General features: G+C 45.3%; 1 protein-coding gene across 1 annotated transcript in view; it reads right to left on the reverse strand.

The window, feature by feature from the left end:
• VSIG10 (V-set and immunoglobulin domain containing 10) overlaps positions 1-26642 on the reverse strand; it is a 28559-nt gene extending 1917 nt beyond the window's left edge. The window contains exons 1-8 of the mRNA XM_033098200.1: positions 26232-26642; positions 22000-22281; positions 13170-13472; positions 11220-11480; positions 4779-5072; positions 2537-2647; positions 2227-2242; positions 483-700 (exon numbers count right to left, since the gene is read on the reverse strand). Coding sequence (XP_032954091.1) covers positions 483-700; positions 2227-2242; positions 2537-2647; positions 4779-5072; positions 11220-11480; positions 13170-13472; positions 22000-22281; positions 26232-26304 — 1558 coding nt within the window. The 5' untranslated portion in view covers positions 26305-26642. The remainder of the gene's footprint in view (positions 1-482; positions 701-2226; positions 2243-2536; positions 2648-4778; positions 5073-11219; positions 11481-13169; positions 13473-21999; positions 22282-26231) is intronic.
• Positions 26643-27194: the final 552 nt, after the last annotated feature.

The raw sequence follows: 27194 nt of genomic DNA on the forward strand, positions 1-27194 counted from the left end.
TCAACTGTCCTGCAAGACGTGCCTCATATCCCTCTTCTTCCATTAAGTGCACCCCTCAAGGACCTCTTTCTCCTGAGGTCCTGTAATTTTTAAACATATCATCCACTGGGCAATTAATCAAATCCCTCCTTGCTACAGCTTCTCTACTGCTCTCTCAAGGTGTTGGTTAAATTTTGCCTCTGTTTTAATTTTCCCCACATTTTAGTTTGTTCATCCTACCTCGTCTCCTAACGCACCCTATATGCAGCTTTTATTGGTCTGTCTTTTCTATTCTCCAGCAGTGCCTCTCCCAGAGCAGGCCCTTGGTCAATGTTTGTCAATTCAGTCGTTGTGTTGGAAGTTGACAGTAGACTCTCAGGTTCCATATTGAACTTGAACTACCTTCTCCAGCCTTTCAAAACCCAAACTCACATCTTAGAGCTTGCCTACTGAGAGAGAAGCTCACCACAAACCAGCAGAGTGCTTCTAAGGAAGAAGCTCACCTTGCAGAGCCTGGAGGCCATTGTCCATCCAGTCCACATTCCCATTCACCAGTGCGGTCACTCTATGAATGTGGCCATGCGTGGGTATTTCTTTTGGCAACTCCTCCCTCTCATTTGCTTCCTCTTCCACCTCTTCCTCCTCTTCTGCAGCATCTTCTTCCTCCTCCATCTCTTCCTCGGATTCCACCAAAACCATGACATCACCCATGTCTTGCCCCCTAATTTCCAAAGGGGGAGAAATAAACAAGAAGATGCCCTGTTTTATTTTTTCCAACATCAGCCCTTGATGAATAGAAAACACTAGATTCTTTGCAACCCCTTTGGCAACATGGAAAATTCTTTCTGCAAGCCATTTGGTTAAGTCATGAGGTGACAGATTGGCATCTCTCAAAGAGATACTGCCACAGATGGCTACAGATAACCTTATCTTGTTCTGGGTGAGTTTTATTCCCCCCCCTCCCCGCAACTGCAACTCGGGAAGGTGACCTCAGGGCCCCAGGCACCTACCATTTCATTATGGTTTCCCTCACAGCACGTACACAAACGCTCTGTTCCTTTGCTGAAATGCCCCTATTTCTGCTCCACTAGCTGAAATTTGTCCTGCTCATTATTTAAGGCCCAGGTAAACTCCTCTCCTGAACCCCTGAAGCCCAGAACTACCAATGCGTTTGGAGTCCACGCCCAGTGGTTTAGCATTTAATTGCTCTTAGTTTATCGCCGGGTTTGCCTCTCCAGCCAGATAGTTCATTTCTTAAAGAAAGAAGAACACGTGCCATGGGCCAGTCAGAGTCCTGGGAACACTACATTCTCATTTAATCCTCACAGTCTCCCTCTGGGAAATAGATGAGAAGGCAAAGGGCTCAGAGAAGGTTCAGGGATTTCCTTCCCCAAAGCACAGGGCTTGGGAATGGTAGAGCTCCTATTTGAATCCAGGTCCACTAATTCCAGAATGTTTCCCCACTAGGCCTCACTGCTACCTCCTATAAGACATAAGCCTGGGGAATGACAGACTTACTGGGAGAATGGCCTGCAAATATATGGCAGTGAAGGTAATATTTTTCCCATGAAAGATGGTCCCAGAACAATAATATCCCCTCATTATGACTGATGGTCCCAAAACAATAATGTCCCATCCTTATTAATGGGTAAAGAGGAACAAAGAGAAGAGTTCTTTGCTCCCACTCACACTCTCCTTAGAAAATGAAATACACAAGTTCCAGTTAGTTACTTTGCCACTACTGAGGTTTCCTATGGGAGGGTCTTCGAGGTATGCTCAGACTAGTGTTCCCAAACATGCTGTCAGACTGTTAGGCTGTTTCTAGACAATTAGGTAAAATAAATGCATGAATGAGTGGTTCAATACATACAAATTGTCTTTATGCCTCAATAACAGCCCAACAATGTACCCCACCCTGAGGTCTGGCATTGTAAAAAGAGCACAGACTTTGGAATTAGTCAGACCTAGGTCTGAATGCAAGCACTGCCATTTACTTCCTGGATGAGTTTGCAGAAATTATTTCACTGAGCCTCCATTGCCTTGTCTTGAAAATGGAGATGCCACCTCCACCCTGAAGAGTTTATTTAAGGGTTTATAATGATGCCTAATGAAGCCCGCTGGGCAGTGTTGGCACATGGTGGGTCCTCAACAGTGGTTGCTATTATTGTTCTTAACGAAAGGAAACAAAACAGCAGTGAACAAAGATCATGGAAACGGGTTTTTGACTTGAGTCTTGGGAACACTCACCTGAAAGTGTTTCCTACTAAAGAGAGAAAGGAAAAAAAAAATTAACATCAAATAACATCCACTTCCGCCTCACAAAAGTTTTCAATCAATCTAACATTTACAAAAGAATGGGCAATGAGAAAATTGACCCAACGTGAGAGGTGACAGAGTGTTCTGGAATGGTACTTAGGGGCTTCATTATTACCCATTTGAACCCAATGAAGCCTATAGAATGGGGCTTCAGGTGGGAGCATAGCCAGGGCCTCCTTCCCCCACCCACACCCTTTTAAAAAGCCTGAAAGAGAAGCAGAGGGACCCGAGGAGTCCTTACATTTCCAGCAGAACACAGGGCTATAATACAACATAAGCCCTGAGATAATGGCCAGTCCCAGCAGAAGGAGGCTCACGATGGTTCCCACAATTCCCACGATGTTTAAAGGTTCTGGAAAGACAAATCACACTGTTGTCTCCTTTACCTGACACGCATGCAACTGGGAGAGCTATACTTCCCCCCCTCCGCCGACCCCCCTCACCCCCCCACCCCCCGTTTGCCTGAATTCTAGTCTTATCTTGGTTTCACGATGTTGGGCAAGGCATATGACCTTTCTTTAAAGCAAGATAAATATCTCATCTCCCTACTTCAGACAGTGGGATCAAATGAAGCGTGTGATGCAAAAGAACATTGGAAAGTTAAAATCTCTCTGTATCTACCATACATCAAGACTATAAGGCCACAGTAATTAAGAGTAATTACTATTAAGAGTAATTAAGAGTTATTGGTGCCACAATAAACAGTGATCTATGGAACAGAACAGAGAACCCAAAAACAGGCCGACACATAAAAGGAAACTGGATATATGACAGATTAGTGAGTAAAAAAGGAGCTATTCAGGAAATGATGCTGGAACAAATGGCTATCCGATTTGGGGGGAAGGGGGGAAAATTTGATCCACACCATTCACAAAAATCAATTCTAGATGGATTAAAGATTTAACTGTGAAAGGCAAAATGTTAAAACATGTAGAAGAAAATATGGGAGAATATCTGACTGTGAAACAGATAAGAACTTTAAGACATAAAAATTGCTAATGATATAAGAAGAGATTCGTAAATCAACTACATTAAAGGAAAAATGCTAATCAAAGGATACTATAAAGTGAAAAAGGCAAACGGAACTCAGCAAAGATATCTGTAACACATAGAACTAACAAGGAATTGGTATGTGGAATTTCTAAAGACTATATATCTATAAGGGGTAAATATCAAAAGATGCCAATAGGTATGAATTTTACAGAAGAAATACAAATAGCAAATAAACATGAAATAAAGCTCAACCTTCTTAGTAATCAGAGAAATTCAAATTACAACCACAGTGAGATTCCATTTTATACCTATTTGATGGATAAAAATCACAAAGCCTGTAGGTGAAAATGTGGAAAAACTCGACACTCTTATATACTGCTATTACCAATGGAAATTGATACGATCACTTTGGAAAATAATTTGGTTATCTCATAAAGAGAAAAATGCTCATAACCTGCAGCCCTTCATTTCTACTCCTTGAACAATCCTAGAGAAATATTTGCCTGGGGGACCCGGCATGTATATACACACAGGAGTTGGGGTAAAATATTTTCATAGCAACACTGTTCATCACAGAAAATTTAAAAAATCAGAAACAATACAAACGTCCATGAGCAGGAAAATCAGTAACTTAGTTGTGTAACAGTGACACAATGGAAAATTATATGGTGGTAAAGAGGGACAAAGTGTAATTACACACGGCATGAATAAATCCTAGAAACAAAATGTGAAGTGAAAAAAGCAAGTCACAAAAGACTATATTTGTATGGTAACAACCATTTTTTAAACTCAAAAACAAGTAAAACATATTATTTAGGTATGTATACATAGGTAGTAAAATTAAAAAAAAATAAAACGTGCAATTCAGGATAGTGGTTATCTTTTTTAGGAGGCCCAGGATGCGACTAAAAAGGGACCTACGGGTAGATAAAATATCGTATGCTCACTTAAATTTGGTTTTCATATAAACAACAAATAAATTTTTAGAATAAGTATGCCTTGTACAATATTTGGGACATACTTATACTAAAAAAAATTATTTTTTTTCTGAACTAAGTGGGTATCCTATTTTTTCACTTTTGATGTTGTTACCTAAATCTGGCCACAAAACTTACCGGTAACTTTAGAAACGTCGGCACTGTTCTGTTTCTAAGTGGGATGATAGTTTCTTGGGTTTTCATTCTGCTATTATGCCTCACAACTTACATATTTTTATTTTAATGTATACTTCATATTTATATATTTTTCATAGATAGATAGATATTCTTTGGGATATTACAGATATTAAGTCATTTTTTTATCCCTCTGCAAATAGTAGGGGCACTGGACATTAATTTCTGCCATGCAGTGTCAATCCACAGGCAAGCCGATGTGCCTGCTCCCAGATGGCAGTGACCCACATGTAGGGAAGCACCAAGCTGTCCTCATGCTGGGGCCAGGTCCTCTGAGGCTCTCAACCTACCTCCTTTGGGGCTACTTCCATCACTGACCTTTCACACTCAGCCAGATGTCCACTTCCCTCACCCCCACGGGGTTCTCAGCCCGGCAGACATAGTAGCCCTCATCCAGGTCCTGGGAGCAGTTCCGGATGGTGAGGGTGGAGCTCTGGCCAGTCACGGAGATGAGATGGTGGCTGCTGGGCTGGACGATCATCTCAGGCTGGGTGAGGTTCCTCAGCCACAGGATCTTGGCCAGGGGGTAGGCTCCAGTCACCTGGCAGGTGAGCGTCACATTGCCCCCCACGAGGCAAGTCTTCATGGGCTCAGAGAGAATGGAGGGACTCTCTGGTGATCAGAAGGTGAAAAAAGACAAATCCTTAAGGATATTCAAGCCATGGCCTGAGAGTTTCAAGAGTAGTATTTCTTTCCTAAAACTGTGAAAGTATTGGGCAAACTAGGGTTAGTTGGTTAATCTATATAAGATTGGAAGTCAGTGTCGGGCTTCTGTAGTCCACATTCTTTACTTCTATGCTATAGGCTTGTATGTATATAACATTGATTATATTAAAAAATGGGCATACAGGGGCGGCCGGTTAGCTCAGTTGGTTAGAGCACTGTGCTCTTAAAAACAAGGTTGCCGGTTCGATCCTCGCATGGGCCACTGTGAGCTGCTCCTTCCACGACTAGATTGAAGCAACTATTTGACTTGGAGTTGATGGGTCCTGGAAAAACACACTTAAAAAAAAAAAAAGATGAAAAAAAAAAAAAACACGGCGTACAGCCTGACAAGGGTGTTCAAGGGGACAATAAGGTAGCAGTACTGATTTCCTGTTGCTGCTGTAACAAATTGCTACAGACGTAGTGGCTTAAAACAACACAGAGTTACCCTTTTACAGTTCTGGAGGCCAGAAGTTCAAAATGATCTTATGGGGCTACAATCAAGGTGTTGGCAGAGCTGGTTCCTTCTGGAGGCTCTAGGGGAAAATCCATTTTCTTGCTTTTTCAGCTTCCTGAAGCCACTTGCGTTCCTTGGCTTGGGGCCCCTTCTTTGCATCACTCCAACCTTTTGCATCTGTTGCCATATCTACTACTACTGAGTCTGACCCTTCTGCCTCCCTTTTATAAGGATTCTGGTGATGATATTGGGCCCACCTGGATAATCCAGGACAATCTCCCCATCTCAAAACCCTTAACTTAATCATATCTGCAAAGTCCATTTTGCTGTGGAAGGTGACACAGTCACATGTTCTGCGGATTGGGGCACAGACATCTTTGGGGAGCCATTATTCTCTCTACCACAGGTCTGTCCTAGAAATGCATATGGTGTCCCTGTGGTCTTGGGGTCTGAGCAGGACATAAGGAGTTGTACGGTTACCATAGCGATCCCCTTGTTTTCTTTGCAAAAGAAGCGTTTTCCCAAAACGCACACCCGTCTTGGGGGATTTATTAGGTCCATATTTTCAGCAGCTGAAGGGTACAGAGTGGCTTGTTGGGTTCCCGCCCGGGAGAGTGAAACTACACACTTCTCCTTGGCAGTTGTCCCAAGAGAGAATCTAGGGTTTCATTGCTGGCATCCTGGGAAGAGGGAAGGGGTAACGGGGTGGGGAGTGGAACAGCCCAAAAGCCTCTCTCTTTAGGTCAGGTCAACAAAAGATCCCCCAAACCTAAGTTTGTTCAGGGCACTCACACGTTGTACCCCTTCTTGGATCAACTGTCAGTTTCCCCTCCTATGTTGCTAAATTACACCTTCTCCTATCTGGTTAACCCAAATTTCCTTTGGGGTCACAAAGCCAGCAGGTGACAAGCCTCAGTATGTTTCTATTTTTGGAACCTCGAAACCAAAGTTTGAGAAATGCCCCCCAGATCCTTTATTAAAAGCAAAACAATTTGGCCAATCTTCCCCCAGCCTCTGAACAAAGATTGTGTACATAAATACACTTTTGCTAGACACAGCATTCACGCCTCTAAAAGCCGAGTCACCCATCCAGCTGGTGTGGTACCTATAAATTCAGAGTTTCGCTTAAGAGGATGGTGTGTGCAAAGGTGGGGTCAGAGGTTGGGGCAGCGGGGGTGTGTCATGCAGGGTCCCTCAGAGATATGCAAGAGATGGGTGACATACTGGGGCCTTCACAGACTGGGCTGCCTAATGCTATAGCTTATCATGAATTGAGTTGGTTTCTTCAGTTTAGGGGCTTACATGCCATTTAAAGAGAGATCTGGCCAACAGGAATCCCCAAAAGTATCAGTTTTCATCATTGTGGGGGCTACGCTGTTCTGCCTCCCTAAGGTGGGCATTCACATTACCTGTCAATGACTTACTAGTCCTCCCAAGTGAAATAATCCAGAGGCGCCCTCTCTCCCAAGGGCCTTGCTACTCAAAGTGTGGTCTGTGGACCGTAGCACCGGTACTTCCCGGGAACTGATTAGGAATGCAGAGTCTTGGGCCCACCGCAAACCTAGAGACTCAGAATGTACATTTTAATCAGACTCATAGGTGACTTGCATGCACATCAAGGCTTGAGAAGTGCGGGGCTTGAGTGCACCTGAGGGAAGGGAGGAGAACTGGACAATGTCAGAGTCAAGAAGGTTCCAGGCTCTTGTACCTGCTTCCTATGCTCCTGGGATTGGGAAAACTTCCTGTCAGCATCCTTCTCTAGAAACATTTCTTCTTAATCCTGAGCACATATTTAGATTCAAATTATTGGCCAACTCTTAGGGGCCACAGGAATGATGACTTAGGCATGAGCTGCAAATAAAATTGGAAGGGTGGGGGGGACAAAACCTGTCAGCTGCCGCTACTATTTTCACCCCATCTCAGCATCAGGCCATCATATATTCACTTTCTGGGACTTACTGTCTGTACCACACTTCAGGAGTCCTCACTATATACCACTCTGAGTGTGTGTACTGCTTTCCAGTTGCACGAATCAGGGCAAGTCCGTTGCCTCTATTTTTCATTCATAAAATGGAGTGTAGCAGGTTGAATAGCATTCCACCCCAAATTCACGTCCAACTGGAACTCCAGAATGTGACCTTAATTGGAAACAGGGTCTTTGCAGATGTAATCAGTTAAGAATCTCAAGATGAAATCATCCTGGATTTGGGGTGGACCCTAAATCCAACGACTGGTGTATTATAAGAAGAGAGGACACAGAGAGACACACACACAGAGGAGAAGACCACACAAAGATACAGGCAGGGACTGGAGGGATGCAGCCACAAGCCAAGGGATGCATGGAGCCACCAGACGCAGCAAAAGGCAGGAAGGAGTCTCCCCTGGAGCCTTTGATGGCAGTGTGGCCCTGCTGACACCTTGATGTCACACTTCTGGCCTCCAGAAATGGGAGAAAATAAATTTCTGTTGTTTTAAGCCACCACATTTGTGGTACTTTGTTACGGCAGCCCCAGGAAACTAATTCCCACAATAATATGAGCACCTGGTTTATAGGGTGACTGAGGACTAAACAAGGTACGTGTGGAGAACACTTAGCCTAGCACCTTGCACACAGTTTGTACACAGTGTGTGTTCATGTCACTAATACTGTGATATTTCAAGTTTATCAGTCTTCTCTCTCCACTTTAAGGCCAGGATTCTGTATTCCTCTACAGTACCCAGCACTGTGCTGAGTACCCGACACCTACACAAAAAGATTTGCTGGATTAGGTGTGGAAAGAAGTCCCAGAGGAGACAGTGATCCCAAGGAAGGCAAGGGCTCTACTGTCAGACCAACCTGGGCTAAGTGAGGCCTCAGTCACTTACAAGCTGGGTGGTCTTGGGGAAGTTCACAGAATGTCATCATCTGCAATTTACCTGTCATCCTGGCTAATTTGCAGGCTATTATGAGGGTTATACATAACATGTTAATAACGAGGAAACAGGAAAATAACTTCTGAGCACAGAAACCTAAAAGAACAAGATGGATGGAGGTGACCCCTTCAAAATCAGAAACTGCTTATCACTAGCAGAAATGCCATACATGTAGTTTAGGAGCAAAATATGCCAGGAAAAAAATACCTATAACATGTCTGACAGTTCTATGAGACTAACTGACAAGGTTAGTATAAAGTACTCTTATGGAATAACAAGAAAAGAAGAACAAACAACTCAATAGAAAAATGGACAAAATGGGAACAGATAATTCGATGATATATAGGGAGGCACTAAACACATGAAAATTATCAACCCTGCTAGTGATCAAAGAAACCCAAATTAAATCAATTATGCCCTGTCTTCACTAGCAAATAGGAAAAGTTTAAAAAATGTATGAGAACACTCAGCGTCAGGAGAAATGCTGGGAAATGCGGACCCTCACACAGGCTCTCCACACTGAGTAACTGCCGTGGATACAGAGCTTTTGTGGGGGGCTGACAGAAATGTTCTGGAATTAGACAGTGGTGACAGTATACACCATTGTAAATATACGAAGAACTACTGAATCATAACCTTTAAAATAGTGAAGTTTAGGTTACGTGAATTATATCCCATTTTTTTAAATTTGCAAAACAACAGTTGGGCTGGATTTGACTAATGGAACATGGTTTACTAATCCCTGTTCTAGAGTAAAAAGCGAATCTCGGTCCCTTCCATTGCCTGAGGCCAGGTACAGTATCTACACAGAGGGGACCGGAGGGACATGTTTGCTGAATGAGTCAGAGGGAAGGGTCAACCATCTGAAAGTCCCTTGCCTGGGAAAACACGCACCTCCTGCTATAGCCAGGCTGACGTCTCAGCATGTCAGCTCTCCACACGGTACCTCAAAGGATAATCCTGATAAACTGTGAGGAAAATCTCACCATAGCCGATAAAACCCAACATGCTCCAGTCCTCACTTTACCGTTGTATTGATTTCCTGGGCTGCTACAACGAAGTTCCACAAACTGGGTGGCTTAAAACAACAGAAACGTATTCTCTCACAGTTCAGAAAGTCAGAAGTCCAGAATTAAGGTGTCCACAGGCTTGATTCTCTCTGAGGCTCTGAGGGAGAAACCATCCCATGCCATTCTCTTAGCTTCTAGTGGTTGTCAGCAATCTTTGGCATTCTTTGGCTTGTAGATGCAAGACTCCAGGATCTGCCTCTATCACCACAGGGCATTCTCCCTGTGTGTCTGTGTCCAAATCTCCCTCTTCTCATAAGGATACCGGTCACTGGAATAGGGCCCCCCCCAATCTAGCACGACCTCATCTTACCCTAATCATATCTGCAAAGACCCTTCTTCCAAATATGGTCATATCCACAGGTACCCAAGGGTTAGGACTTGAACTTATCTTTTTTGGGGACACAGTTCAACCAACACTACCCATCTAGCCTTATGGTACCTCAAGCAGAATACTCTGGCTACAATGGCCTTCTCTCAGTTCCTCAAATACCAAGTATGTTTCTGCCTCAGGATCTTTGCTATTACTTCTGTCACGAATACTTGGTCCACAGATCCTTACCTGGTCAGCTCCTTCTCGTCCTTTAGGTCTGAGCTCAAAACATTACTGCCACAAGGACACCTGCCTGCTACCCTTCCTGTGAGAGACTCTCTTTTACACATACATTTTATTCTCCTCACAATTATTATCCCTGTCGGAACCTATCTTGTTTTTGTATTTTCTGTCTTCTTCTCCTCTCCACTCCACCCAGAAGAATTTAAGTTCTGTGAGAGAGGAATAGTAATGGTTTTAAAAATATTTCCAGAAATTCTTTGACACTCTTCCCTACAATAAGTGGTGCCTTAAAAAAAAAAAAAAAAAAAAAAAAAAAAAAAAAAAAAAAAAGTGGTGCCTGATTCTCCCCACTGTCCTTGAAAGTGGATCCAGACTGAGTCACTGTGAAGGAACAGAAGGTGGCGGGAGGGATGCCAAGTGACTTCGGAGGCTAGATCATAAAAAAGATAGCGCCTGCCTGCCTCACTTCCTTTTGCATCACTTGCTCTGGGGGAAGCCAGCTTCCATGTCGTGAGGACCCCCAAGTAGCCCTGGAGAGGCCCACTTGATGGAAAGGCAGCAACTTCCAGGTGTGTGAGTGAGCACCTTGAAAGTGGATGATTTCAGCCCTCCCAGCCGAGCCTGACAGCTGAGACCCCAGGCAATGTAGAACCATCCCCACTCGGCCCGGTCTGAATTTCTGGCCCACAGAAATTGTGAGATAGTCAATGATTTGTTGTTATAAGCATTACGGTCGGGGGTAATGTGATACATCACGGAGATAACTGATAAAAGAACTTCTCTGGTCTTGTTTACTACTCCATCTCTAGCACCTCGAAACTGTGCCTGGCACATAGCAGGTGCTTAGTTAGTATTTGTCAAGTGAAAAACAGCTTGGACTAGAACCAAGAAGCTTGGTTAAGCATCTTTAAAGTTTCAAAGGGAGGAACATAAAGCAAAAGAAAGGAAGAAAGGGAAGGAATTCAGTTTTAACTCTGACAGCCTTGGATTTCCTTCCTTTCACGTGGTTCTCCCAGAAGGTGGGTAGACCCCCACCCCAGGATAAGGCAAGCCCGACTCACTGATTTGTACCATGCAGCTGGCTCCCGACTCAGGCCCCACTATGTGTCTCCCAACACATTTGAACTTCCTGCCATCTGACAGCTGGGACCGGTTCAGCATCTCCACTCCCAAATTTGACGTCCCCACGATCACACCTCCTGGCTCTTCTGTCCACAAGAAGTTAGGGTCTGGGTAGCCGCCATCCCAGAGACAGGTGAGCTGCAGCATGAACGATCCTGGTGATATCTCTGCCCAGCACTGAAGGGCTGATGGAGGGGGATCTGCAAAACACCGGACGAGAAGGTGGGCTTAATCACAGACTAAGATCAGCCACTGGGCTGGCGCTAAGGACTACAGAACCAGGGCATCAGAGAAACATCGACTCCAGGTAGTTACCTTGAAACAGCTCCTCGCACACATCAGTGTCTGACAACAGTCAGGTTTTCTCTGCTGAGTGTTAAATATCTGAGGACATGGGCCTCATTTTTCTTTGCATTTCTCACTAACAGCGTGTGACTATTGAAGTTTAAATTAATAAAATAAAATAACAAATTTAGTTCTTCCATCACACTACCCACGTTTCAAGTGCTCGGTAACCACATATGGTGGGAGGCTACTGTATTAGACTATACAGAACAGAACATTTCCATCATCACAGAAAGTTCTACTGGGCAGTTTTGGTCCTTAGGGGGAGGGAATTACAGGTGGCACGTACCCCTGACATAACTTTCTTTGTACTATGCACATGTATTACTAAAAACACACAAATATTTAACAAGTTACAAATCTATAAATCCAATATAACCCATGAGCTGATAAATATAAATATACATATATGTGTATTATGTATATATTACATATGTATATATTTTTATGTAATACACATAAATAGAAATAAATTTGGATCTTATATTGATGGGCAGATAGGTGGCATCTATGAGAAAAATTATTGAAAATATCAAAATGATGGTTGGCATACAAGTGATTATTTTCTTTATACTCATCTGTTTCCCACAATAAGCATGTATGACTTCATATACAATAAATGTCATTTATGATAGAGAAAGCACAAGAGACTTATATAGGCTCTGACTAAGGCATGAATTAGTAAAAGGTCATTATCCTGCCCACCAATTTGTTGTTCTCGTGCCCCCTTCCTGTAGCATGGATTAGAGTGCATTCTGCATGTCTACAGTTGTTTTTGTCCGAGGCATTTGTATGTAGGTACCCTTGGTTATTGTTTCCTCATCCCCAAAATAAAGATTCATGAACTACTGGTTCCTAACAGAACTAGAGGGCCCAGGGTTCATGAAGAGAGTGTACGAAAATACATGAACGAATCAACAAATTGTGGAATATTATTCAGCCATAAAAAGGAATGAAATACTGATACGTGCTACCACATGCAAACCTGATGCTGAGTGAAAGAAGCCGGACACAAAAGGCCACATATTGTGTGATTCCATTTATATGAACTATCCACGAAAGGCAAATGCATAGAGATAGAAGGCAGAGTGGAGGCTGCCAGGGGCTGGGGAGGAAAAGGGAATGGGAGTGACTGCTTAACGGATATGAGATTTCCATTTGGGGTGATGAAAATGTTTTGGAACTACATAGAGGTGATGGTCGCACAACACTGTGAACACACTAAGTGCCACTCAGTTGTCCTTTTTATTGTGGTTAATGTTACGTACTTTCACCTCAATTTAAAAAAAGAAAGAAAACATCAAGCTGGGCATTCATTTCCCTCTGTGGCTCACAGGGACTCTCCCGTACCCTAACTTTGCAACAACCTTCTAGAAGAGGTAACTCCCTTCCTGACATGCAGCCCTGGGTGTGTACGTGAGTGGCGAGGGAGCTGCAGAAGCGTGTCAGAACCCATGCAGTGGCAAGCCTTTGGAGACAAAAGAGGCACAAACACGCAGTTCACAAAGGGTCAACGTGAGGGGAGGGGAGTGCTTCTTACGCACAGTAGACCAGGAGCTCGGTGGTCACCTTTCGATGTCTCCTACTGAGGTTGTTCGTGGCCACACAGGTGTAGTTCCCTTGGAGGTTTTGTGACATCAGTAGCAGGGTGAAGCTGCTGACCGTCAGGTTGTTTCCAAAGGGCTCAGCCCTGGAGTCCGGGGCCTGGAACCACCACTCCACCAGGGGCGGAGGCCGGGAGCTGCTGCTGCAGGTGAAGTCCACGTGGGAGCCCTTGGCTACATACAGGGTGCCATTGGGGAGCACGCCGGTGGTGGAGATGTTGACTTCCACCTGGTCGGGACCGCCTGGGCATGACAGAGGGAAAAGCGGGAGCGTTCATTTGCGCCCCTTACCAGTTCTAACAATCACATACGTAATCAGGGAGTAGTCAGTAAGGATGACAGTCTCTGTCGCATTCTGACTACTCTATGACAAATGCTATGCTAAGTGCCCTTACACATACTTTCATTTAGCCCTGAGCGATCATGTGTCGTTTGTCAGGGGGATCAATACTTATACAAAAGGGAAAACGTAAATTGCTCCTCTTCCAAACCACTGGTGAGTGGGAAGGATATCTCTAAATGAAAGAGCTAACAGAGCAGGGCTGAGTTTGCAGTCCTTCGAAAGGTCCGCTTGTGAGGATGGCCTTGTCTGGTGACTGGGAACTTGGATTACAGGAGGGTCCCCACGACTCCCAGCACGGGTAAGAGTGGGGCTCACTGGGCCTAAACTGTTTACAGACGGCGCAGTTTATGCTGAACACCTGCTTTCCTTCTGAGAGCTTAGAAGTTTGGTATGGGCTAGGCAGAAAGGATGCCTACGTGACCAGCCCCCAATAAAAACCCAGGGTGCTGAGTCTCTAATGACTCCTGGAAGACAGCATTTTACACATGTTGCCACAACTTGTTGCTAAAGGAAGTCAATGTGTCTATGTGACTCCACTGGGAACAGACTCTAGGAAGCTTGCTCCTTCTTTTCCCCAGACTTAACCCCACGTGCCTTTTCCCTTTGCCGATTTTGCTTTGTGTTCTTTTGCTGTAATAAATCATAATACATGCTGAGTTCTGTGAGTTCTAGAGAGAACTCTCACAGAACCCCCAGCACAGTTTCACAATGAAAGACAAGAAACATTGGTTTCACTCCCAACTCTGGACTCCATTTACTAGCTGTGTGACTTTGGGCAAATTACTTAACCTCTCTTAGCCTCCATTTCCTCATCTCTGAAATGAGGGTGATGCTAGAACCTACTTCATGGGGTTGTGGTGATGATTAAATGACTTAGGATAGTATAGCCCTCAGAACAATGCCTCGCATGTTGAAAGCACTTGATAAACGTGAGGTCTTATCTTGGTTCCCTCACTCTGTGAACTTCTTTCTTGTCCCCAGAAATGCCCTCCTAGTGTTGGTACCCAGTATACCCAAGATGCTACGTCCCCTTTGATGAAAAGCCTGTAGGTACAGTCTTAAATAGGTGTAGATACACCTATTTATACTAAAGTTGTTTAGTGTGTTACCTCTCCCAGGGACTTCCTCTTAAGAAGAATCTAGGAAGGGCAATGCTAGGTCAAAGGAATAAATCTGGCTGTAGAATTCTGAACACAAATAGGCCAGTGGGAAAAATTATTGGGGGAGTGGGGGGTGGAGAGAAGGCTTTCCCAGAGATCCTGGAAGTACAGCATCTATCTCAACTATGTCTGAAACCATTGTATAACTCTAGACATTGGGGGTTTCTGAGGACAATATTTTACAATATGCTTGTCGAGTTGGGGCTGGCTCCTAACAGTCGCGCCATCTGCTGGAATCATGTCACCTCCCACAGAGGATCTGGGGGAGAAATCATACTGTGGTTTAGGAGGTGCTTAACTGTCCCATTCACTGTGCCGGTTAGTCGGTTAGGTATGTGGACCAGCAGGTCCGAGGGTGTGCCCAGTTGGCAGGCACCCAGTGAAACACAGGGTGCTTCTGCGGTCCTGGTAACCAGAAAAGGTAATAGTTTGATTGGACAGCTGGGGTCTTCCAAGCTGTGGTCTGGAGGGCCACAGCGGCCTGGCATCGGCAGTGGACCCCCAGAAACTGGCTGGGAGGGGCGTGTGACCAGCACAATTCTCAGCAAGAGACGGGGTTGAATACAGGAAATGGATGGAAGGAAGCAGGCAGAAGCGTTAAAAAAAAATCAAATGAGAGAACTTGAAGGACTTCCCTCCTAAATTAAGTGTTCAAAGGTTACAGCTCATGTATAAACCCCTTGGGTTTAGTCTGCTTCTTAATTAAAGTTGACACCATCTTGATTCCCCGGAGTTCTCCCCTACTCTGACTTATTACAGAGAAAGAGGTACCCATTTATTTCCCTCTCACCTCTCCCTCCACTCTCTTGAAATTCCTTAACAGAAACTACCACCCTTTTTGCTTGCAGGGTGATGGTAACAATCACTCAGAGAGACAGGGAAGGAAACAAAAATAAAACAGCATATAAAAATGGAGAGTGGTTACAAAGATTCAGCATCTTATTGAGACCTTGGTTATTGTCAGTTTCACTTCTTAACTCTTTATTAGCTGGTTGCTTTAGCCTAGAGGTTACAAGCTGGTACTCTGAATTCAGACAGACCTGGGTGTAAATCCGACTGCTGCTTATAGATGGATAACCTCGGCTAAGTCCCTGTACCTCTCACTCTGACTTTCTTTTCCTCCTTTGAAATGAAAAGAACAGTCATAACTTCTATCACTGTGTTATACAAGGATCTAACGACATAAGCAGAACACTTGGTCTGGTACTTGACATGTGGTAAATGTTCTATAAGTGTTATCTGATACTACAATCAGAGGTATACTTCTAGATTGATTCTGGAACTGGCACCGGCAAACTGTTTTTGTACGGCCCACAGACTAAGAATGGTTTTTACAGGTGAACATTCTCAATTTGATGAGAGAGAACACTAACTTTGAACCCCAAATAAGTGAAATGTTATCCCCCAAAAAAGAATTCTATTCTTCTCATCAGTAGGCCTGCACTACAAAAACAAACAAAAAACCTCTATTATTATATTTTGAATTTTGTCAATAAGAAATATGTGGCAATTGGTTTTCTTTTGTGTTATGTAAGTACTTCTATAATTCCCTCAATTTTATTCATTGGTCCATAAAGTCTAAAACACAAAGCGTGCCAAAAAAATGTATACACATTTTAAGAAAGAAAAAGACTTTATTAAATTGTAATAAACAATAACTACTGATAACAAAAGATGAATACAAGTCCCGTTTGACTTCTGCAATTACAAGAGGTGTTCAAAGCGGTTACCATCAGCCTAATTTTAATACAGTTTTTTCCTTTCTTAAAATGTGTATACATTTTTTTGGTACCCTCTGTATTTATCATCTGGCTCGCTACAGAAAAAGTCCGATACCTGGTATAGAACAACCTACCACTGCTACTGCCTTCTTCTCCTCTGCTGTCATTCTTGATATAGGAATTCACTACTTTCCTTCCCTCATAACTATGGGTTGGCCAGTCAAGGGTCTCAAAGGGTTGATTTATAGCTCAGAGACTCATAAAAAGGGGGATCCCCCATCTCAGTGTCTTGGGTTCCTCACCAATGTCTTTAGACATTTACTCTCATCAGCATTTTGATTTTAAAATGACCTAAGAATACGCCAGGTAGTCTCTGCTATTCAGTGGGCCTATTTAGTTCTACAGTAGGATACGATCCTCATAGAGACTTGTTTTGATACCACTTTTAGAGGCTGAACATAGATGCAAATGCGAGAACCCCATTGCCTTCCGATCTCCCTCGTGACGACCGGTCCTGTGTAAAAAGTTGGAACCCAGACGTCTTCAGCCTGTTATAAGCACTTATCTCTGCTTCAGAGGAGTTCGGCAAGATTCAAATTAATCAATCTCTGGGCAAGGATCTTCCCTCTTTTGATGGGGGCCAACAATCTTTCTTCAGGGCTCCCAACAGTCCCTTTCCTTAGGACCTTACGCTGTGAGGAGGCAGTGTCATCACTACCAATAGAGAATGAGTGTAAATCGTATGGGCCCAGTTAGTCAGGGGACCATGGGACCTGCCTGAGACTCCCTGGAAGTCACATCACTGGCTAGACAGGAGCAGACCCATCCTTCAAACCCCAACTAAATCTGAAGGGGCTCTCGGAGGTTGACACTAAGCAGCTTCCTCATTGACCATGTGCCAGCCGGCTCCAGGGCTCCCTCAAAACTTGCTTGGCCTGAGAAAAATAGACCCAGGGAGTCTGGCATCATGTACCATGAAATCTGACTGCGGTCTTTCATGGGCTAATCTCTAGAGAGATCACTCAGCTCCCCAGTGCGTAAGAGATAGTATCATGAAAGAAGTACAAAGTCTACTGGAGTGTGTTAAGGTGTATGCTACCTTCCCCATCCCTCCAGCCTTTCTGCAGGTCAACACCCAGCTGTTCTAACCTTATACCCACCCCAATTTGGAGGCAGAGAGGATGGCTAAGTCCGTGAAATAAACAGCCACAGCAGCCCTGAACTGCTCTGGACTAAGGGATTTCTGTACTCTCAGGAACAGCAGTCCCAATCCTGATGGCAAGACTCTTCAATGGCACCATTAAATTCACAAGTATCGGTGCAGAGTCTTTTTGTCCTGAGAAGAATAACAAAATCACATTGCGGTGCCCATTCGAAGCAGGTTGAATCACCCCAGGCCTATAGAAAACCGGACTCCCTACAAGGCAGAGGCACCAAATGCCTACTGATCAATAAGCAGAGATCCAAGTGGGAAGGAGGGAGAAGTTACCCGGCTTCATAGAGCCAGCTTTGTGTTTCTACAGCATCTCTGTCCAGTCACACATTCAAAACCACTTACAGACAACAACTTGTCACATCGTAAACTATTTTTTCCTCACTTCACAACAAATTGTCACATCTTAAACTATTTTTTCCTCACTTCCAAGGCCATCTTAGAATGTTTCCAAACTGTTCTCGTAAAGAGATTAAGTTATCAACCACATCAGGGTAAAGACAGGAAAAGCAAGATCTGGGCACACAGAGTCCCTGACCCACAAAAATCCTATTTGAAAAGCCCAGATGTTAACTGATTGCTGGGAACTTGAGATAAATTTTTCCTACAGGAATCACGTCGCCTGCTTAACTATTTGATCAAGGTAAAAATGCATACTATGTGGCTAGCTTTGTGCTGAGGGCCAAACAGATTTATCTCATGAGTACGTGCAGTGAATACATGCCTAGATTCCATCATTACCTCTGGTTTCACAGATAATAAAAAATTAAGGTTGAAAGAGTTCAAGTGACTTCCCCAAGGTCATAATGACAACAGCCAATGGGACCTGGATTTGAACCTGGCAGCTGGACCTCAGAGCGTACGCTCTCAACCACTTGGCAATACCACCGCTCTTCCAGAAACAGTGGTTGGATCAACCCGAATCCATATTCCCAAATTTTCTGTGCAGAAATGAAGGCTGAGTTCCAATCTGAGATGCCAAGGCCTCCCCTTCAGTCACTGTCTGAGAAGCAGGAAGGGGCTGCCTGATGCCCTGAAAGGGTCTGGTGTCTGTCCGGGGTTCTCCTGGAATGGGACAAAGGCCTGAGATTCCAGATGGTTCTTGTGAATGTGAAACAGAGGACATCTGTGCTAGGGACTGAATGTCTCCCCCACAAAATTCCTATGTTGGAACCTAATCCCCAATGTGATGGTATTTGGAGATAGGGGCCTTTGGGAGGTGAGTAGGTCCTGAGGGCAGAATGGGATTAGTGCCCTTATAAGAAGAGACCCCAGAGAGCTTTCTTCCTCTCTCTTTGAGCTTTACCATGTGAGGGTACAATGCCAACCAGACACTGGGTTGTCTGGGGCCTTGATCTTGGACTTCCCAGCCTCTAGAACTGTGAGAAATAAATTTGTTGTTGAAGCCCCCCAGTCTATGCTATTTTTGTTATAGCAAGTCAAACTGACTAAGACAGTCTGTGTCCTATGTTCCCAAACAAGCCCTACACTCGTCAGGGACCCCCTATGCTTCCAAATGAAGAAGTTTCCATAATACGAATCATACCACAGTAACTCAGGGAGCCCAAAGTGCCATTTGAGTTTAGTGATATTTTTTTAAATGTAAGTTCATTTTCATCATAAAAAGGCCTTGCATTTCTCTTCATACAGGGCAATAATGAAACTAATCCATCCCCTAATAAATTTAGCCAATGATTAATAAAATCAGTGTCAGATAAAGTCATCATAAACTGGAGAGAGTAATGATTAAAAAAAAAAAAGTTGCAATGCCAGCTTAGTCTTTTGTCGTCAAAAGAGAAGATATTTATTGACAAGACTGATATGAAGTAATGATTAATGACTGGTTAGCAGCTGGAGTGAGGAAGGCCTGCCAGCACTTGCCCATGGGCCCCCAGTGGGAACTAAGCAGAGCTGGGCCAAGATGGGTGACATTTTTTGATATACGCACATTCATTCCTGGCCACTCAGCAATTCATCTATGGCACCTCCAGACACACAAATTCCCTGAGTGCTCACAAATTCCCTAAGCCTTGAGAGTTGGTGAAAACCTTACAGACCGTCCAGAAATCTAGACATGTCCTTGAAGCCTCTTTCTTTCATCCTATACTTCCAATCAACCAGCAAGTCTTTCTGGTCTACCTCCAAAATATTTTCTGACCTTGTACATTTTCACCAACGCCACTGCTGCCACCCTGTATCTGGCTACCAGCATCTTGTACCTCTAATTGGCTTCCTTGTGTTTATTTTTTTTATCAGTCCTTCTCAAGACCGCACACATACATTTTCCATGTGTAATCCAAATGACACTACCCCCTGCTTAGTTAAAGCTCCAGAAGTCTCTCCTGCACCTAGAATAAAATACAAATTCCTTACCAGGTATATTCATTTCCTGGGCTGCCTTAACAAAGTACCATAAACTAGATGGCTTAAAACAACAGAAATTGATTCTCTCACACTTCTGGAGGCCAGAAGTCCAAAATCAAGGTGTCAGGACGGCCATACTCCCTTCGAACATTCTAAAAGAGAATCTTTCCTTGCCTCTTCCCTAGCTTCTGGTATTGGGCATCAATCCTTGGCATTCCTTTGCTTCAAGCTGTATCTCTCCAATCTCTCTCTGCCTCTGTCATTAGATGACATTCTCCCTCTGTGTCTCTGCCTTCTCACGCACTTTCCTCGTCTTATAAGGATGCCAGTCAATTTTAATTAGGGCCCACTCTAATGACCTCATCTTAACTTGATTACATTTACAAAGACCCTGTTTCCAAATAAGGTTGCATTCATACGTACCAGGGGTTAGGACTTGAACATATCTTTCTGGGGGACATAGTTCAACCCACATCACCAGTTCTGCCCAGCTCCATGTGGTCTGGCCCTGCCCCCCATATCTTGTACAGCCTGCCCTCTCACACACTGGGATCCCACCATTCCAGCCTTCTCATCTGAGCATGCATCACGCTCAACCCATCGCACTAGTTGAATTTCTGCCTGGATCACATTCTTTCTTATCTTTGTATGACTGGCTCCTCCTTATCATTCTGCTTAAATGTCAATCCCTCCAAAACTCCCCTCTGACCTCCTAATTTAAAGGGTTTCGGAAGATCACATCATCCCATCTCAATTCTCTGCATAGCAGTGTCACTCTGATACTGCCTGATGCGTTTGTCTATTTGCTTCTTATCTGTTGTCTCCCACAGGGATATCAGCTCCACGAGGGTGGGGCCCTTGTCTGTCCTGTTCATGCCTGTAGCCCCGTGCCCAGAACCATGCCTGGCATTAGGCTCTCAATAAATATACGTTGAATAAAGGAATGAGTAAATTCTTTATTTTATAGAGGAGGAAACTAAGGGGCAGCAAAGAGATCACATGAATATTTCTACTAAACCACACATCCTGGATATAGAACGTGGCTGTCCCTCTACACCAGTGACTAGCAAACTGTTTGTAAAGGGACAGAGACTAAATATTTTAGGCTTTGCGGGCTATACAATATGTGTCATAACCACTCACATCTGCCATTGTAGCACCATAGGCGATCAGAGATGATATGTAAATGGACAAGTATGGCCATGTTGCAATAAAACCTTATTTATGGACACTGAAATTTGAATTTCTGATAATTTTCATATGTCACAAATATTTTTCTTCTTTTGATTTTTTCAACAATTTAAAAATGTTTAAAAAAAATATTTGTAACGTGCAGGCCATACAAAAATAGCAGACTGGATATGGTCTGAGAGCTATAGTTTTCCATAGAAATTCATGTATATGAAAAGATATACTAGACTTTTCGGAACGCACAGTAGTAATTGTAACGCATGCCAAGCCCCGTACTCAGCACTATGGCATGAAAGCACATACTTGGTAAGGTATCAGTGTATTATCCCCATTCAAGACATAAGAAAAACTGAAGCTCAGAGATATTAAATGACTTACTCAAGATGATACAGAACTAAGTGACAGCCTTAGAATTGAAACTTAGGCAGTCTGACTCGATTAAGTTATACTCTGACTTTGTTGCATGATAAATTATATTAACACCGAATGATATTAACAACAAGCTAAAAGTAATCGCTCACTATTATGCCAGGAGCCATTTATGGCACTTTACATAGGTAAGTTAGTATACATTCCTCACAGCAATTCTATGAGGCAAGAATTTTTTTTAATCCCCATTTTATAGATGAGGAAATACAGATGTGAGAGGTCACTCAGCTTGCAGGTGGCAGAGCCCAGAATGAAACCCAGGCCATCAACACCAAAGCATCCCTCCGGTCCAAGGCTCTGAGCACCTCACCAGCCAGCCCTCCCCCCACCCCTCTTACCCCCCACTTACTGGCCACCTGCAGCCACACTCGGAACCACCGAGTCTTATTCAAGACCTCCCAGCAGGTGTAGTTCCCCTCATCCTGCAGGCTCAGCGCCTCGATGTGCAGGGAGCTGGCATTCTCCAGGGAGAAGCGCGGCTTGGCTGGTGGGAGGCTGGAATTGGAGGACAGGAGGAAGACAGGCTCCGAATCATTCCGGTACCAGGTCACTAGACCCCTCTGTCCCGAGATGTTGCCACAGTGCAGGGTAATGTCCTCGTGCACTTCTCCAATGACGACAGCCTCCAATCCTGTACAAGGAAAAGTCAGGCTCTTACTACCTTTCTTGATCTCTGAACAATCTCCCTTTTGCACAGTCCCTCCAAATTAGGATTAAAAAAAAAAAAACAGATGTACGTTTTTAAGACGCAGTAACACACAGAGCCCCTGACCCTGTCAGGACTACTGGCCAGTACTTGACATTAATCACAGACAAACCCACAATGAGATACCTGCCAATTCACACCCACAAGAATGGCTAAAATCAAGGAAAATAACACATGTTGGCAAAGATGTAGAGAAAGTGGAACCCTTATACATGGTTGATAGGATTTTCAAATGGTGCAGCTACTTTGGAAAACAGTCTGGCATTTTCTCACAAGGTTAAATGCACCATATGACTCAGTAATTCTACTCTCAGATGTACCCAAGAGAAATGAAAACATATTACACAAAAACTTGTACACGCATATTCATAGCAGCATTATTCATAATAGCCAAAAGGTAGAAACAACCCAAATAGCGGGAGGGAAGGGAGTAGTGGGGAGTGACGGCTAATAAGAATAGGGCTTCTTTTTGGGGTGATGAAAGTGTTCTGGAATTAGTGCTGATGGTTGCACAATCTTATGAATATACTAAAAACTACTGAATTGTACACTTTTAAAGGGTGAATTTTATGGTATGTGAATTATATCTCAAAAGAGTTATTTAAAAAAAACCTGCCACCTGTCTCTGGGAATCCTTCCCATTTACGAGATAAAGAGTAAGAGTTATCTGTATTTAGCCTTTTGTTTGGTTAGAAGGGGCTCCATCTCAAAGATGTGAAGCCAACCTGGAGTCCCAGGATGTTCCTATTGCCTCCCCATTGTGGCCATACCATACCCAAAAGCCAGGACAAGATGGGAAAAAAAAAATCTAAGCCACTTTCTGGAAGGCAGAGAATGTCATCTAATGCTAAAGATTCCAAAAAACAGCAAGAAATGGTTCTGAACAATCACTTTAAAAACAGCAGGTGGGGCCAGCCCGGTGGCTCAGGTGGTTGGAGCACCATGCTCCTAACGCCAAAGTCTCGGGTTCGATTCCCACATGGGCCAGGGAGCTGCGCCTCTCTACAGCTACGATTGTGAACAATGCTCTCCCTGGAGCAGGAGAGCTGGGCTGCTGTGAACAGCCGGAGGTTGGCGTGAATTGCCGTGGGCTATACCGTGCGCTGCCAGGAGCAGCCGGTGGCTGGCAGCCATGTGAGCGGCCGGAAGCCAGCGTGAGTGGCCGGCAGCCAGCGAGAGCTGCCGGGAGCTGCTGTGAGCGGCCGACCCACTGCCTCAGCCGTGGGGAGCGCAAGGCTCATCACACCAGCATGGGCCAGGGAGCTGTGTCCTACACACCTAGACTGAGAGACAACGGCTTGAACTGGAGTGGGGGGCAGGGGAGGCAGAAGAAGGGGGAAGAGAGAGAGAGAGAGAGAGAGAGAGAGAGAGAGAGAGAGAACAGGTGAGAATTATTTTTAAACAACGTGTCTGGGAACCCAGGTTCTCAGTGGCAATCCCCACTGAGAAGATGAACTGTACAATTACAAATGCAGCGTATGCCCACGGGACCTGCAGACCTGCCCCTTCCTTTGCTCCTTGGCAAAGCAATACATGAACTTGGAAAAGCCCTGGTGAAACTTTAGTCTTGGAACTTGAGCTAACATTGCCTTCGCCTCCATGGAATAGAATGACAATAGTCACAGATGAAACCATTTGAAGGCACTTCACTTCTCATCCTGGCTTTGCTCACTCCTTTCTTTTAAACTAATGAAGCTGAAGATGACCTTGGAGATCATTTAGCTGTGGCAGCCCTGTGGTCCAGGTTAAAGATGAAGCAGGCTGAGTCCTGGCTCAGTGCGAGGACTACAGTCATTGATGAGTGATGTCTGTGACTCAGACACAGAAAGGATAGTTCCTGAGGGTGCCCCGGTTCCATGCCTGGTGGTCCTATAACCCCTCCTTTCACAGGTGAGAAAACTGAGGTTCAGAAAGCTTAAGTAATTTACTACGGTCCCATGTGAGTCACTGGGAGGGCCGGGATGACCATTCAGGTTTTCAATGCTCTAGGTCCCAGAGATTGACTCTGGTCTCCCAACCAGACAGGGTGAGACAATAAAACCTAGTAGTAGTTTGTGTTCCTAAAAGCCATCCACATGGTGGCCAGAGGGTCCCCTGAAGTCCCCCAACCTTAAATTCAGAATATGGAACAAAGGCGGAAGCAGCATAAATGACCATTTTCTAAGGCTGCCTTCACGTTATCATTTACAGAGTTGGGATTGTACCCAAACATTTGTTTTTGCATCCTAGCAACCTTTCCCCAAGAATGACCCAGGGTTTACAATCGGAGGTGAGAGTGGAGGCATAAACATTGTATGGAGTTAAGCAACAGGAAAAAGACAATATATTTTTGTTTTTTACAAGACAACTCCCAACTTGAAAAATGAACACGAAAAATATATCAAGCTAGGGAAGCCCCCTGGCACGGTACCCGAAGGTGAACTTGGCCTGGACATCAAAATAACTGGGCATGTGTCAGTGGAGAAAGTGTTTCTGTGTGGCAAGCTGCAGCCAGCCTGAAAGCTGGTTCATTCCAGTAGGATGATTTCAACCCAGGACCTAATGTCCCCGGGTCCCTGGTGTCCACAGCGCAGTAAACACTGCCAATAGTTGGGGAGAAGGGAACTTCCAGCGACAGCCAACTGGAGACTCTCCGTCCTCTCCTCCTCCCACCAGCCCAGGGACCAATAAGTCAAAGAGGGCCAGGGGTGAGTACTACAACAGGGAGCCGTGGGACAAATTTGGGGTAACGTACTCTAGATTAAAGGGGTGATCACTGCTCAGTTCCAGGTGGGAAAGCAGACCCTGTGCTGCCAGATCTTCAGATGTTTCCAGATAAACTGGAAACCTAGATGATGGGAAATTTTACTGCTTTTAAATGATTGCTCAAAACAAAACAAAATAAAAATGTGTGAGCGCCAACCAGTTAGGAACTTGTGACACTTGCTGCTAGGAAGCTCAGGGAGCCATTGCTGCTGGAACCTACAAGACAAAATCAGCTGGGTGTGCTGGACTGGGCCACACAGAAAATAGCCTTCCTCAAGTATCCTGGCAAACTACATCGTCACGTGGCTCCATCTCCTTTCCCTCCACCTGAGTCCTCTCACTGCTTGTCACACTGCCCTGTGCACACTAGACATGCATTCGCTGGAGAATTAAATTAAAAAAAAATGTTTTTCAATCTTTTTCTATTCTGCATACTTTGGTAACCAACCCTCTTTATTGTTACAAGGCAGGGCTCAGACGAAGCTTTTAAGATCTTTTGCCAATCATCTCAAGTGTAAGAGGTCATGTCAAGTGCAGGGGAAGTTTTAAGTAGGTCTTAAATTATTTCACACACACAAAAAATTAAGTGACATAAGAAGGCACAGCTTTGAATGTCCTAGTACACATAGGTCTGCTTGCAGGGGTGTGCAGGGAAATCCACTGGTTACAGGTGTAAGGCTGAGCTCAACCTCAGGCAGGGGGAGGAAAATAAAGGAGCCTTGAGTTTGAGCACCAGTGCAGCAGGTAAAACCAGAAGGGGAATTTACATCTGACATTCTGAAAAATAAAACACTTTCCCACCCACACCTGCCTCTTTTATTTTCCCAGTTTCAAAATTCCCATCTTCAATTTACCCAATTTTCCCGTTCCCTCTCCGCAGGCCCCTGCAGTCTCACGTGCTGCCCACTCCAACAGAGTGGAGATAACTTGCCCTCCCGAGTGCCCGGGAAAATTCCTTTCAGCAAAGAGAGCCGAGCTGCGAGCAGGAAACTCAAGACCCACTCGGGGTGGCTTCGCGGCCGCGGCCACAATTGGACCTGGCGGAGTCGTTGGGAATTTGGTCCCTGGCTCACCCTTCACCGCTGTTGCCTGGCTAAACTCAACTTTTCCCTCCAGATCGTGGCCCTTACCTGCGGCGACCCAGCGGGCCAGCAGCGCCCCGAGGCAGACGAGGACCCAAGTCTCGGACACCCGTGCGGCCATCTCGCCCCAGATGCGGGCAGGGGCTCCTCAGGAAACACAGAGTCTGGCTGGGCTGGGTGTGCGACCCCCAGGGATCCGGCCCCTAGGGTACCAAGTGCTCCTCCCAGGTCCTCGGAACGACAGAAAAGCTCTACTTTCCGCAGCCCCCAGGAAGGATGCTTGGGGTGAGTCCGACGTTGGGGTTGGGAGCTGTGCGCTGGGCTCCCGGCTCGACTCTCTCTCCGGAGCGCCCGTACCGGGCTAGGAGGGCGCACCCCGCCCCCTGTGCCCGCCACCCACTGCCGCTCGAGGAAAACAACAGGAACGGGACTCCCTTCCGCCTCCCATCCAGGCGGGAGCCCAACTTCCTCTACCTTGGCCCGGGAGGAGGGCTTTATGCAAAGGGCGCGCGCCCCGAGCCGACTCTGGCCCCCGCGGGGGAGGAGCGCGGAGGCTGGGCCCTCCCCGAGCCCATTCCTCCCCGGGAGGCAGCCGGGAGTCTCGGGGACAGCTGGGCCCGGCAGAGCTCTGCAGCTGCCGCAGGACGATACCCCTGCCCTGCCCGCCGGCTGCTCCCTCTGGAGCGCTCGGGTTGTAGCACCCGCAGGAGCGTCGCGAGCCGGAGGGACCGGCTGCCAAGGTGCAGAATTCAGGGTCCCCTCGGTGTCCCAGCTTAGCTACTCTAGGGATTCCCATTTGTTTTCCTATGTTCCGGGCGGACACCAGGGCCGCCATCGCTGCCTTTTTCTACCCTTTGCAGAACGAAGGCAAGTCTAGAGCAGGAGAAAGATGATCCCTTAGACTTCCGAGCCAAAAGCAGCCACGAGACTCCTGTCCTATTAACTGGCCGAGACCGCCCTGTCAGAGTGAGGGCCCAGGGGCCCGCGGAACTCGGTTCTCGGGAGCCTTTT

This window comes from Rhinolophus ferrumequinum, chromosome 25 (genome assembly GCF_004115265.2).
Source record: "Rhinolophus ferrumequinum isolate MPI-CBG mRhiFer1 chromosome 25, mRhiFer1_v1.p, whole genome shotgun sequence".
In the NCBI taxonomy this organism is placed as follows: Eukaryota; Metazoa; Chordata; class Mammalia; order Chiroptera; family Rhinolophidae; genus Rhinolophus; species Rhinolophus ferrumequinum.